The sequence below is a fragment of the Oryzias latipes genome, chromosome 14 (assembly GCF_053564925.1).
Source record: "Oryzias latipes strain Hd-rR chromosome 14, Olatipes_Hd-rR_3.1".
NCBI lineage: Eukaryota > Metazoa > Chordata > Actinopteri > Beloniformes > Adrianichthyidae > Oryzias > Oryzias latipes.
This window is the reverse complement of record NC_136250.1, coordinates 28,629,589-28,642,373: the sequence shown is the minus strand read 5'-3', so window position 1 is coordinate 28,642,373 and position 12,785 is coordinate 28,629,589. Positions and strand designations below refer to the sequence as shown.

The 12,785-nt window shown below is 40.9% G+C and overlaps 1 protein-coding gene across 1 annotated transcript in view; it reads left to right on the top strand.

Moving 5' to 3' along the window:
* The window catches only part of LOC101168430 (F-BAR and double SH3 domains protein 2), a 41,675-nt gene that overhangs the window by 16,806 nt on the left and 12,084 nt on the right, over positions 1–12,785 (top strand). Inside the window, exons 5-10 of the mRNA XM_023962361.2 lie at positions 4,984–5,060; positions 5,607–5,751; positions 8,384–8,517; positions 10,022–10,076; positions 10,144–10,272; positions 10,350–10,472. Coding sequence (XP_023818129.1) covers positions 4,984–5,060; positions 5,607–5,751; positions 8,384–8,517; positions 10,022–10,076; positions 10,144–10,272; positions 10,350–10,472 — 663 coding nt within the window. The remainder of the gene's footprint in view (positions 1–4,983; positions 5,061–5,606; positions 5,752–8,383; positions 8,518–10,021; positions 10,077–10,143; positions 10,273–10,349; positions 10,473–12,785) is intronic.

Here is a 12,785-nt window from a genome sequence, read left to right as displayed (position 1 = left end):
AATGAAACCATTTGTTTTTATCCAAACAGGCCCAGGTTTCACACTGACTGTAGAAATATGAAAGATCAGAAAATACTTTTTTCTTTCTGATCATTTGATTATTCTTCAAAACACTTTGATAGAAAATGACTGTATATTGTATTACAGCCAATATAGTTTCATTCTTTTTACATTTACGGTTGGGGATGAGTCTTGGCATTTTTTAAGGATAAAGTGTAAATTGGCTCAGAGAAGGTTGACAAACAACCACATTAAACAGATGATAAAATAACCGTTTTATCAGAGGAATAAAGCTTTGGCTCTTCAATTGGGGAATAAGGGTCTTTCAAAGAATAACATTTTCTACAAAATGTTTACGTTTTTATGAACCCAAACATAGTTTATTCTCTCAATTCTTTTTATGTTGTCTAGTTGTTTCAGAAAGGATAAATGTAAAAAAGGTAATAACCAAATTGGATTCAGACCGGACACATTTGGTTTAGCTTAAAGTGAACCAGAGTTGGTTTCCCCCGATAATCCGGAACAAATTTTCAATCTGAATACAGCCAAGCGGACCCTGGTCCGGAACCAGGAACCGCTCTCGGACCCATCTTTCGAGGTGGTCGCAGTTCGTTTCCAACTGGACTGAGCTTTGGTTCGCTCTGAGTTTCCTTAGTCTGAATAAGCACCGTGCTCGGAGAGGAACAAACGAACCAAACGGCCACCGTAGCTGGCCGTCATGTGACGTAGACGGAGACGCAGCAACTCATTGAAATGTGTTCAGATGAATGCAGGCTCATTAGCACAACTTTTAACCCGATGCACATTGATTCTCACTCTTTTCCCGACAATCTATTTAATCACTTATCAAAGTACCTTTTTAGTCGCCGTTTCTTCAGTAACCGCCTTGCAGCACGCCTCAGCCAGACCAAAGACACAATTAAAAGGTGTTTTACCTGGCGTGGATACAGACGTTCAGAATTGGTCAGTGAAATATAAAACTTGAATGAACGATCCCAACGAGGACTGGTTCCATTATTCCTTCTCTGGTTGCTTTGCCCCGCCCTCGTAGTAGTAGATTGACTGAAGAGATCTTTAGTCAAGTGGTTTTGTTTACAAGATTTGGTTCGAAACCAGAATGTCCAATCAGATGGCAGTCTGAATACTGACCAAACGTAAGGTTCAGAACTCGATCCGTACCAAATTAAACCAAATGTCTTTTCCAGTCTGAATACACCCCTAGATCTCCTTTCTTTTTTGGGGAATACTTATGCCTTCTTTGCATTTCCTCACATCACTGTCATTTATATTTTGTGTACATGCTTGCATATTTTGTATTTTGTTTAAGCATACACTTTCCAACTAAATTATAGTCTGGAACTCTGTCCTGCATTTTTTTTCCTACAAACCCTGCCAAACACTTTGACGATGGTCCTCTGCAGAGCGTGATGATGACCTGAATCAGGTCCACATGAACAGGGCATCATGGAAAACATGTGGGACAGTGTGCCTCAAGGACCAGGTTTGGGAAATACTGGTCTGATCCAATGAAGGATGAGCAAAAAGACCTCTGAATGTATAGTTTTGTTTTATATTTTATTTCCAGTGTTCCCTCGTTATGTCTTTGTTCATCTTTCGTGGTCATTCTGTTTGTTGGACTTACATTTTTTTTTTATAGAGGATTGTGTCCAGTATACTGATTAGCTGTAGACCTTGTCAATCAATTTCCGTTGTGCTCAATTTGCCAAATATACAGTGGTGGACAAAATTGTTGGTACCCCTCAGTTAAAAAAAGAAAGTCCACAATGCTCACTGAAATTACTTGAAACGTTCAAAAGTAACAATAAATTAAAATGAATTCTAAATAAAACAACTCAGATGCCATTGAAGTGCAGACTTTCAGCTTTTATTCCATGGGTTGAACAAAAAGATTGCATAAAAATGTGAAAAACTAAAGCATTTTTTAAACACAATCCCTTCTTTTCATGGGCTGGTAAGTAATTGGACAAATGAAATAACTGAAAACAAAATGGTCATTACTAATATTTGGTTGAAAAGCCTTTGTTGGCAATGACAGCCTGAAGTCTTGAACTCATGGACGTCACCAGATGCTGGGTTTTCTCCTTCTGAATGCTCTGCCAGGCCTTTACTGCAGCGGCAAACAGTTGCTGTTTGTTTGTGGGCCTTTCTGTCTGAAGTTTAGTCTTCAACAAGTGAAATGCTGCTCAATTGGGTTAAGATCAGGTGACTGACTTGGCCATTCCAGAATATTCCACTTCTTTGCTTTAATAAACTCCTGAGTTGCTTTGGCTGTATGTTTTGGGTCGTTGTCCATCTGTATTATGAAACGCCGCCCAATCAGTTTGGCTGCATTCACCTGGATCTGCGCAGACAGGGCTGCATTGACCTGGATCTGCGCAGACAGAGCTGCATTCACCTGGATCTGCGCAGACAGGGCTGCATTCACCTGGATCTGCGCAGACAGTTTGTCTCTGAACACCTCAGAATTCATTAGGCTGCTTCTGTCCTGTGTCACGTCATCAATAAACACTAGTGTCCCAGTGCCACTAGCAGCCATGCACGCCCAGACCATCACACTGCCTCCACCGTGTTTTACTGATGATGTAGTGTGCTTTGGATCAGGAGCTTCTCTACGCCTTCTCCATACTTTTCTCTTGCCATCATTCTGGTAGAGGCTGATTTGGTTTCATCTGTCCAAAGAATGTTTTTCCAGAACTTTTTTAGATGCTTTTTAGCAAAGTCCAATCTAGCCTTCCTATTCTTGAGGCTTATGAGTGGCTTGCATCTTGCAGTGTACCCTCTGTATCTACTTTCATGCAGTCTTCTTTTTATGGTAGCCTTGGATATTGATCCGCCTACCTCCTGGAGAGTGTTGTTCACTTGGTTGGCTGATGTGAACGGGTTCCTCATCACTATGGAAATGATTCTGCCATCATCCACCACTGTTGTCTTCCGTGGACGTCCAGGTCTTTTTGCGTTGCTGAGTTCACCAGTGCTTTCTCTCTTTCTCAGGATGTACCACACTGTTGATTTTGCCACTCCTAATACTGTAGCAATTCCTGGCATGTTTTTTTCTGTTTTCTCAGCTAAATGATGGCTCCTTTCACCTGCATGGAGAGCTCCTTTGACCGCATGTTGTCTGTTCACAGCAAAATCTTCCAAATGCAAGCACGAGTCCTCTAATCAACTCCAGGCCTTTTATCTGCTTCACTCATAATTACATAACAAGGGAATTGTCCACAAGTGCCCATGCAATAGCATGGAAGTCAATTGTCCAATTACTTACCAGCCCATGAAATGAAGGGATTGTGTTTAAAAAATGCTTTGGTTTTTCACATTTTTATGCAATCTTTTTGTTCAAACCAAGGAATAAAAGCTGAAAGTCTGCACTTCAATGGCATCTGAGTTGTTTTATGTAAAATTCACTGTGATAATGTACAGAAACTACATTAGAAATTAGAAAGTTATGGTCCTGACTATGAGTTTGCTTCCTTCCACTCCCTTTCTTTGATTTAATGTCTACTCCTCTAAAGTTTGATACTTATTTGTATGAATGTATAACTGATGATTGTATATGTTTTTGTGTATTATTTTTGTTTTGATTGCTTGAAATAAACCATTTCAAATCAAATCAAAACATTTGCTCTGTGTAGTGAACTGTATCAGTTTTCTTCTGGAATTTATCCTGTGGATCATCTTTCTTCTGTCTTAGAGGAATCCACTGCTGCATGGTACGCTCAGTATGGTTAAAGAACAACCCGTCCATCTGCAGAGTTAGAAGTCTTCCAGTTCATCCCACAGATGTTGGATGGCATGAAAATTAGGGGAATTTCTGGGGCACGTTCCTCAAAGCATTCCTCAGCCGTTCATCCAGAGAAAACTATCTGCCCCTGCCGAACAGAGATGTTTGCGAGGTTGACGGTTGTCGTCTGCACAACAACACCTATCTGCATTTTTTAATCCAGGGTGTCAGATTAGTGTATACCTGCCAAATGGCTGGAATTTTTGGAAACTTTCCATTAGAAATAATGGGAACAAAATGTAACTGTGGGTTAGCCAAAGCAGAGAACTTTATTTTAGAAAAGGAATTTTGTTTTTTTGCTTAAATGACAAGATTTAGTGCAGATTAAAACAAATTTCTCTGCTGTTCGTTCCTGTCTTTTTGAGTGAAGACTGACAGAAAATTCTCCTTGTATTTTTGTTTAACGGGAAAAACTTTAACGTGATATTTTATATAACACTTAGTGAGGACATTGGATCTGATTGTTGACTGTGAATAAGACCTGGACTGAGTGGCTCCTCCCTCCTGGTATTCCAAACAGGAAGTACCTGTTGGCTCCAAGAAGCCAAAGTCCCATAGACTTCTATAGAGAAATAAACAGCTGTTAGTCATTCTATTGGTCAGACGAACCATTCTGGATCTGATCCCCTTTTTAACATCTTCTTGATCATTCTCATCAATCAGATGCTCAATAAAAGTAGGTGGAGCCTGCTGGCCCTAACATCCAACAAACAAAATATTTGACAGTTTTTGTGTAGCCCGCTTTCAAGTGATGTGGACTTCCAACAAGCTCAATCCTGATTGGCCAGAGTGGTTGCCGTAGAAACATTGACTTGGACCAATCACTGGTTACTGATGCCCCCTGGTTCAACATGGCAGCGTTAATGGCGACCAAATTGACTTCCTCTGATTGGAGCTGAGAGTAAACAGTTTTCTGTAGGTGACGTCACACTCTCAAAAACAGTCAGTGGTTCTGATCCAAGTCCAGTTCAGCAGCCTAGATTTGTAACTTTAACCGTTGGAGGAATGTGATGGTTATGGTTTCTTTTAAATTAAATCAAACCAGGAGTTTTACTTCATTCCTTTTTTTTTTTGGTGCGGATTATCTTGGTTCTTTGTGTTTTCACCACTAGCTCCCGAAACACATTTCTTTCAGAATGTTGGATGGAAACTCATTCCTAAACTTGTGTTTGTTGTGTCAGGCTCTGCAGAAGTTGGCGAATCAGTATCTGAAGAGGGACTGGCCCGACAGTGAGAAGGATGAGGAACCCGATCACAGGTGAAGGAAAATTCCACTTTGTTTCGGTTCCTTTTTCTAAACAGAAACATCAGTTTTCATTACTTTAGTCAGTTAAATATAAACATAGGTAATGTTTGCCTTTTTAAACTATATTTTATTTTTATTTTTTAACCTTTAATACAACATTATTAATATTTTATTAAACATTTTCTACAGAAATTTAAAAAAGTTAATTTAAAATCAACTTCTTGTTGCTTGCAACAGAATTCTTTGGCATATCAGAAGCGGGGGTTGTAAAACAAAAAAAAAGTTCCACAAAGTATATAGGTAAAAAAAAATTGCAGTTTTGGAGCATAAATAAATAAATACATTTTCAATTATTAATGCTAATTTTTGGTTGATTTGATGGAATTTAACAAAATGAAATAAAAAAATCAAAACAAAAGTAAAATCCAGCAAAGTTTTTACGCAGAATGATAAAAAAAACTGCAGAACGAAGAATCCTCATAATAATTTAAATATGTTTTCATGCATATTTCATGCATGTGCATTTCTAGCTGCAGTTATGTGTTGCATTTGTTGCAGGAACATGTATTGGGTCTGGAAGGCTTATCTGGAGGCCACAGTTCAGGCCACACAGTCCAGAATCAGCTCCTGTGAGAATTACAAAGTCCAGGTAGCAGATCCGGCCAAAACGGCGCGGCTGCAGAAGGAGCAGCAGCTCCGAAAGGTAAGTCTGTTTCTCACCTGAGCCGCTCACAACTTTGCCCTCACAACTTCCCCAGAAGAATGCCCAGGTTCCTGGCAGAGAACCACAGAGGCTTCTTCCTGGAAGCGTCTTTTATGAGGCTTTCTTTTATAGTAGCTGTGGATGAATTTAGTCGCTGCATGACAGGTGCTTTTAAACCCATAAGATCTGCTCAGACGCTAAAACCTAAACCTGAAATAACACAAGATGAAGGTTACACAGCAGAAACAAGGTCAATTTCACAATTTGAGCACACAGTCACACAAAAAAACCCAACATAACCACACATTCATGATGCAATTTTAGCTAGAAAGGTTCCTGTGCTGTGAACTGAACTGAACAAAAAGGACGGCGGTGTTTCTTATGTTTTTAGCTCGAAACCTTTTCCAGAATGAAGGTCTTCTTTCTGAATGAGAGTAGCTGCTTTGGGGGACTTTTAGATTTAAAGACACACTCCAATCATCTTTCTTTTTATCTATTTTCTTAGTCTTTTACTCATGATTTTACCCTTTTTTTATGGCAGTATGTGCAGAGCGGCAGGAGTTCATCAGAAATTGACCTCTGAGTTGAGGTCGGGACCGTTGACAGAGAGCAACCCCGCCCCTCTTTCCGCTGCCTATTGCTGAGAGTTCTGTGTTTACATGCAACCCCACTATCTTACAGCCCCTCACACCCCCCAACTTCTCATTAGCGGTGCATCAAAAATGGCGAGCAATATCATAGGAATCCAGCCATAATGTTTTGATCTAGATTCCAGCTCAGACGAGGAAAACAAAGAGGATCGTGGATCTATTTGTCTGCAGGTGGATGCATCAGAATGGGGCAGAGCAGGGACCCCTGCGGCCCCGCCCAGATTTTTTTTCTGCATCACAAATATGATATTTTTCAAGCATCTTTGAAAGAAAGAAATATTTAGAAATACAATTTTGAGCAGAATTTTCTTTATATAGATCCTCCATCATGAGAAAAATGCCACAAGAACATGTTAGAAACACCAAAAACACAATTATCTTCAGAGTGGGTCTTTAAAGCCACAAGAACACAATTTTAGAATGTAACTTCTACAATGTCTACGTTTTTTAGATCCTTATTACGTCTTTTGTTTTTCTTATGTGTTAGCATGTATTTCTTATGCAAATCCAGCATGGCTGCAGTTGTTTGTTATTATTTTATTCTCTTTCTCGACTTCGTTTCCCTCAGTTGTGAACAGAGACAGAAAAAAATGCTGACGATCTGGTTAACGATTCACCTGCTATTCAAAGGTAGTAAAAGTATTCACCCCCTAGGATGTTTGTCCCTTTGGTTGTCTTCATAAATCACTCATGGTCAATATAATTTGTCTTTCCTCACAGAAAAATTTACTAGAAAAAAACCTTCAATGTCAGTGTGAAAGCAGATTTATACAAAGTAATGCCAATGAAACAAAAAAATTAAAATGAATATAATTGTTTGCATAATTATTCACCCCTTTTGAATTTTATGGTCTAATTCCGTCCAATTAGTGCCACAATTAGGGAAATGAAGACCACCTGAGTAGGAGACCTGCAAGTAGGAGACCTGTGAGAGACGGCGCCCTGCCCCGGTTCTTAAACGGTCAAGGCTTTATGGGAGAGGGGGCAACGAGGAAGCCACTGATGAAGAAATCACATATTAGAGCTCGACTAGTGCTCGCCAAAAGGCATGTGTGAGACTCCATGATCAAGTGGAAGAAGATTCTTTGGTCTGATGAGACCAAAAATTGAGCTTTTTGGCCATCAGACAAGACGATATGTTTGGCGGAAACCAAACACTGCGCATCATCAAAAATACACCATCCCCCACTGTGAAGCATGGCGGTGGCTGCATCATGCTGTGGGGATGTTTCTCAGCACAAGGCTGTGGAACGCTTGTTAAGATGGAGGGCAGGACAATGATCCAAAGCAAAAGGCAAAAGCTGCACAGGAAGGGTTTAAGAAGAACCAGGTAAATGTTCTGGAGTCAAAGACCCAAATCCAATAGAGAATCTTTGGCTGGACTTGTAAAGGGCGGTTCATGCCCGGTATCCACGCGACCTGACAGAACTTGAGCCGTTTTGCAAAGACGAATGGAGCGAAATTCTAATGTGCAAGACCGATTGAGACTTGTCCACAGACTCAGACTCACAGACTCACAGTGCTGCGATCGCAGCCAAAGGTGCATCTACTAAATACTGACTCAAAGGGGTGAAAAATGATGCAAACATTTACATTTCCTTTTGTGTTTTTGTTTAATTGGCATTACTTTGTATAAATCTGTTGTTACATTGACATTGAAGGTTTTTTTGTCCAGTAAATTTTTGTTTGAGGAAAGACTAATTTAATTGACCGTCAGTGATTTATGAAGACTTTTTAAGGCACTGCACTGGCTGTCTGGCTGTTTTCTGGAGCTCTGGAGTTTTTCATGGAACAGATCCAGGTCTTCTCTCTGGTTTCTGCTGCAAACCCCTCCCTCATCCTTCCATGCGAGCCTGCGTGGCTCAAACACAACATTCTGCAGCTCACCTGCTTTTGGATTCTTTATGCATAGGTTGCTGCTGACACAGTGCCAGCTCCATTTGGATGAATCTACATGTCTCCGCTTTTTTTTCCCTGGCTAGTGCATCGAGCAGCTGACGGTGGTCCAGGCGGAGCTGCAGGAGTCGGTGAAGGAGCTCACCAAGAGCAGGAAGAAGTACCAGGAAGCTGAGCTGATGGCGCAGGCTGTGCGGGACAAAGCGGAGCTGGAAGCCAAGTATGATCCAAGCTCCTGTCCTCTGAACAATCTGAATATGTAAAAACAAACAACAGATCACCAGCAGCTCCTGTCCCCATGTTTGAGGGATACAGTCGCCTCAAAAACTGCATTTTTATATTGCATAAGGACAAAAAAGGGTTAAACATTTTCAAAGTAAGAGTTTTTCTCTCCCACTTTTCTTTCCAATGCTGCAGGACCTGCGTCTGCTTAGATCACAAGACACCAAATGAACTTCAAAGTTCTGAGTAGCTTAACACATTTACTTACTTATTTATTCATCACAAAAATCACAAACAATACAGATTAAACAACACAACATGCTAACTTGTGTTTTATTTTTTCGGTGATGATCAAAGGGGAACCGAAAGAAGAAAACATGTTAATTCTGCCGCTTTTACGCAATGAACAAAGCCGTTGGTAACTTCATTTTCCTCTCTCGAAACACTAAAATAAGAAGAAAAAATGAAACAGATACCAAACACCAACAAATGTGGATAACTAAGTTTAAACGCATGATATAACTGTGAAATATTAGGTATCCAAAAACAAACAAAATGTTTTAGTCTAAGGAAACGGCTACATCATTTGAGTCACAGCTTTAAAAGAAAAGTGATTGATTAAAAGCAGAATATTGATTTTGTTTGGCAAGTCTATGATAATAAGACTATAACCGAATATGTGATGAAATTGTAGAGTAGTAGTGCAACAGGTAATATTGTACTGTGATGCATTTATTCATTATATTCTACAGTTTTTATAAAAGTCTGCATTTTTATGTATTAGTTGACACATTTGAACAAAAACCTTCGCTTCCAACGTCATTAGAATAAAGAGAATTTGACATTTTTCAATAAGGGGATTTTATAAAACCTCTTCTATTTTTTTTTTTACACTCTTACATTTTTTTCTCATCCTACATTTTGATTCACTTTAAAATGAAATAAAAACTTTTCCAATTTCCCTTTCCTCTGTATGTTCTGCTGTACCATAGTCCCGGTGAAGGCTCAATGCTGATTGGCTGCAGGGTGATCGTTAAAAAGTCGTAATGGTCACCTGAAAGGACATTCCGGTCGTCTAACCTGAATGTTCTATATTATACCATGGTTGGGGTGAATACCGGATTCTGATTGGCTGCTGGCTGTGCATTAAAAAGCGATAATCCGCAGTGATAACGAACGTCTAAAAAAAGAAGTTCCGGTCACATAGCTGAAATGTTCTGTATCACTGCGCCGGCTCTTTAAAACAAACCTTAGCTTCATCATCTGGACAAAAACAAATGGCTAGAGGTGAACCGCCCCTCTGAAAAGATGCTTTGAATCACTTGTTTAGCATAAATACCACTTTCCTCTGGTAGCTGTTACCATGACCAAGCGGCACACCGGGTATGAGGTAGTGTGCTTATCCGGAAAAAGCAACTGAAACACTTTTCTAAACCGCTTTTTTGGTTAAAATAAAAAAACAAAACAATGAAACGGTTGTTGTTTTGTCCTTTCTTTTGCAGATCCAGGTTAAGCCTCTTCCAGTCCAAGTCCAGCCTCCAGAGGGCCACGGTAAAGGTAGGATCCCAACGAATCAGTCGATTCGGCTTAGATCCAACCCTTTTGACGCTGCTGACTCTTCCAGCTGAAAGCCAAGAGGAATGAGTGCAGCTCCAAAGCCACCCATGCCAGAAACGACTACCTTCTCACGCTAGCCGCCGCCAACGCCCACCAGCGGCGCTACTACACCACGGACCTCATGGACTGCATTAAGGTGAATCCCAGCTGGTCAGTGGGAGGTGGAGGAGGAGGACGTGGCCTTTAGAACTGAACCTGCTTCTCTGCCTGCAGGTCTTAGATGGTAGGATCTACGAACAGGTGAAAGACTACCTGGTGTCCCTCTGTCAGACTGAGCTGGAAACATACCAGGCGGTGCACGACACCTTCAACCAGCTCCTGAACAGCTCCACCAGGGTGAGTCCTTCCCTGACATCTGCAGGAGGATCACACCCGCTCACAACGTTGGTCGACCGCGAAGGACGCGGCGCTAGATGACGGGCCATTTAAGATAAATAAACTAAAAACATATTTTAGAAATAATTGATCAGCGAATCATCATCCTCGTCACTTGATTGACACGCAGAACGGCCAATCGAACAATTGATTGGGCTTCCGTTTTTCTTTCTTCTCACGGGCTTCTGCGCGCCGGATCATCCTGCTTTTTGTTTTAAGATCTTCTAATTATATATTGCTAGAAAAATAATATTAATACACACAACAAAGCTATTTCCTCACAACGATTTGTGTTGTGTGTGTTTTCGACTGAAGGTGTAGTAGAAGTTGTCCACTTTGAGGTGAATTTAAAGTGACCGTGGTCTGCTTTAGACCGTAACGTGTTCTTGTTTAACGTTAGGATGTTGTATGGTGACATGTATTCAGTAATGCAAACACTCTGAAGCTGTCTGTATATCAGCACACGTGCACACGTGCACCGACGTGTCGCTGCTTCCCACTCCCATCCTCTATTTCCAAAACTGTTGAATTCTAACGATGCCGTTTTTAGGTGAAACCATAAAACCCGCGCTGTTTTCTGGGACATAGTTCCTGCAGAGCAGCAGGAGTTCACTGAGGTGTGGGCGGGACCGTTGGCTTGAAGCAACCCCTCCCCCCCTTTACCTCCTCGTTGCAGAGAGCTCTCTGTTCACACTGAAGTCTAACTCCTGGTCAGATTTTCACCTCACTTTAATCCTTAAATATCAACTTTTGGCAGCGGTGACTTGATGAGGCATGATGGGAAATGTCCCACTTTTGGTAATAAATGCAGGATATTGCTTTCACGAGACAATAGGATATATAAGAGCACACGGGGGGGAAAAGGTTCCTCTGACCCGACGTGTGGTTTTGGGTCAGAGTTCAGATCATCACAAACACAAGTTAAGGCCCGTACACACCGGGACAAATATTCGCCAGGCGTTATTCGCCAGCGTTTTTCGCCACGTCTTTTGTGTTCACACCCAGGCGATTTTCGCTGACGATGAGCCGAGCGAACATGCAATTTCCTTCCCTGACATTAGATGGCGCTTAATGTAAACAGAAATACTCCTGTACACAAGGTGGCGCTGCGCAACTTTACGCTTCTTAAAGTCGCTTTTCACTCAGAAGAAGAGAGCAAGTATTTACGCGCTTGTCAGAATCATACAAAGAAAACATGAATATTTCAAGCACCAGTAGCTCCAACTGGTGCTTGGTTCGGGGATATTTAAGAATGTCCGTCATTATTTCTTCGCTGCAGTGTAGACGCTACTTGGCGTCTATCTTCTTCGCTGGTATGTGTGCTCAGCAAGGCAGTTTTGTGTTTGAGCGCCCCCAAGTTGTGTTTTACTGTAACTTCAGAAGCTCCAGACACGTGTTCAAAAGCGCCGTTCTCATTGGTCGTATAGTTTACGACGCGAGGCGTCAAAAAAAAAAAGACGAACCCGAGGCGTTTTTTTTTTTTTTGACGCTTTGACGCGTGGCGTTTTTTCGCGTTGGTGTGCACACTCTCATTGGTGCCCTTTGTTTAGTCACGAGGCGTTAAACGTCGGCGAAAATCGCGGGCGAAATTTGTCCCGGTGTGAACAGGCCTTAAGTCACTCTGGAAAGATTCTCTCAAATCTGTTGGGTTTGGACTCACTACTGTCAGACATCTTCAAACCTTCAAGCTTCTCTTTTTCTGCATGTCAGCTGAGCTCCATCAACCCCCCCCTGATCATTAATTCAAAGGGTTTTAGTTACTCGCCGCTCCTCGGTTACCGGCTCCTGTTGTTCTCCTCTAGTCTCTTTATTTCATTTTCCTTTTCTGAGGCCAAAAAGGCATTTAGTTTCTGACTCTGAGCAGAATATAAGCAAAAGCAGCAGAACTCGTTCAGATTGTATGAGAAGCTTCTTGGGAACGTTTTATGTTTGTGTCTCTTTTATTAAAAAAGCGAAAATATTTTTGTTTTTGTCTAATCTTGTGAATTTATGAGCACAAACATCAGTTAACTGCCTTATGGAGTCATATTTATGCCACAAAACCTCCTAAGTTGCGAATAAAAATATTAAATATTTGCTTTCAAATACTTTTTCTTTGTTTTCAAATTATTATTTTTTTGCTTTGAACATTTTTATTGTTGACCAATCAGCAGCTGTTTGATGGCAGCTAAACTGAAACGTATGAGAGCAAAATTAAAGATAAGGAAAAAGCGAGATGCAACACAACGCACGCCAAAACATTTGTGTTGCAGAATATTTTTTGAAAGCAAAGAA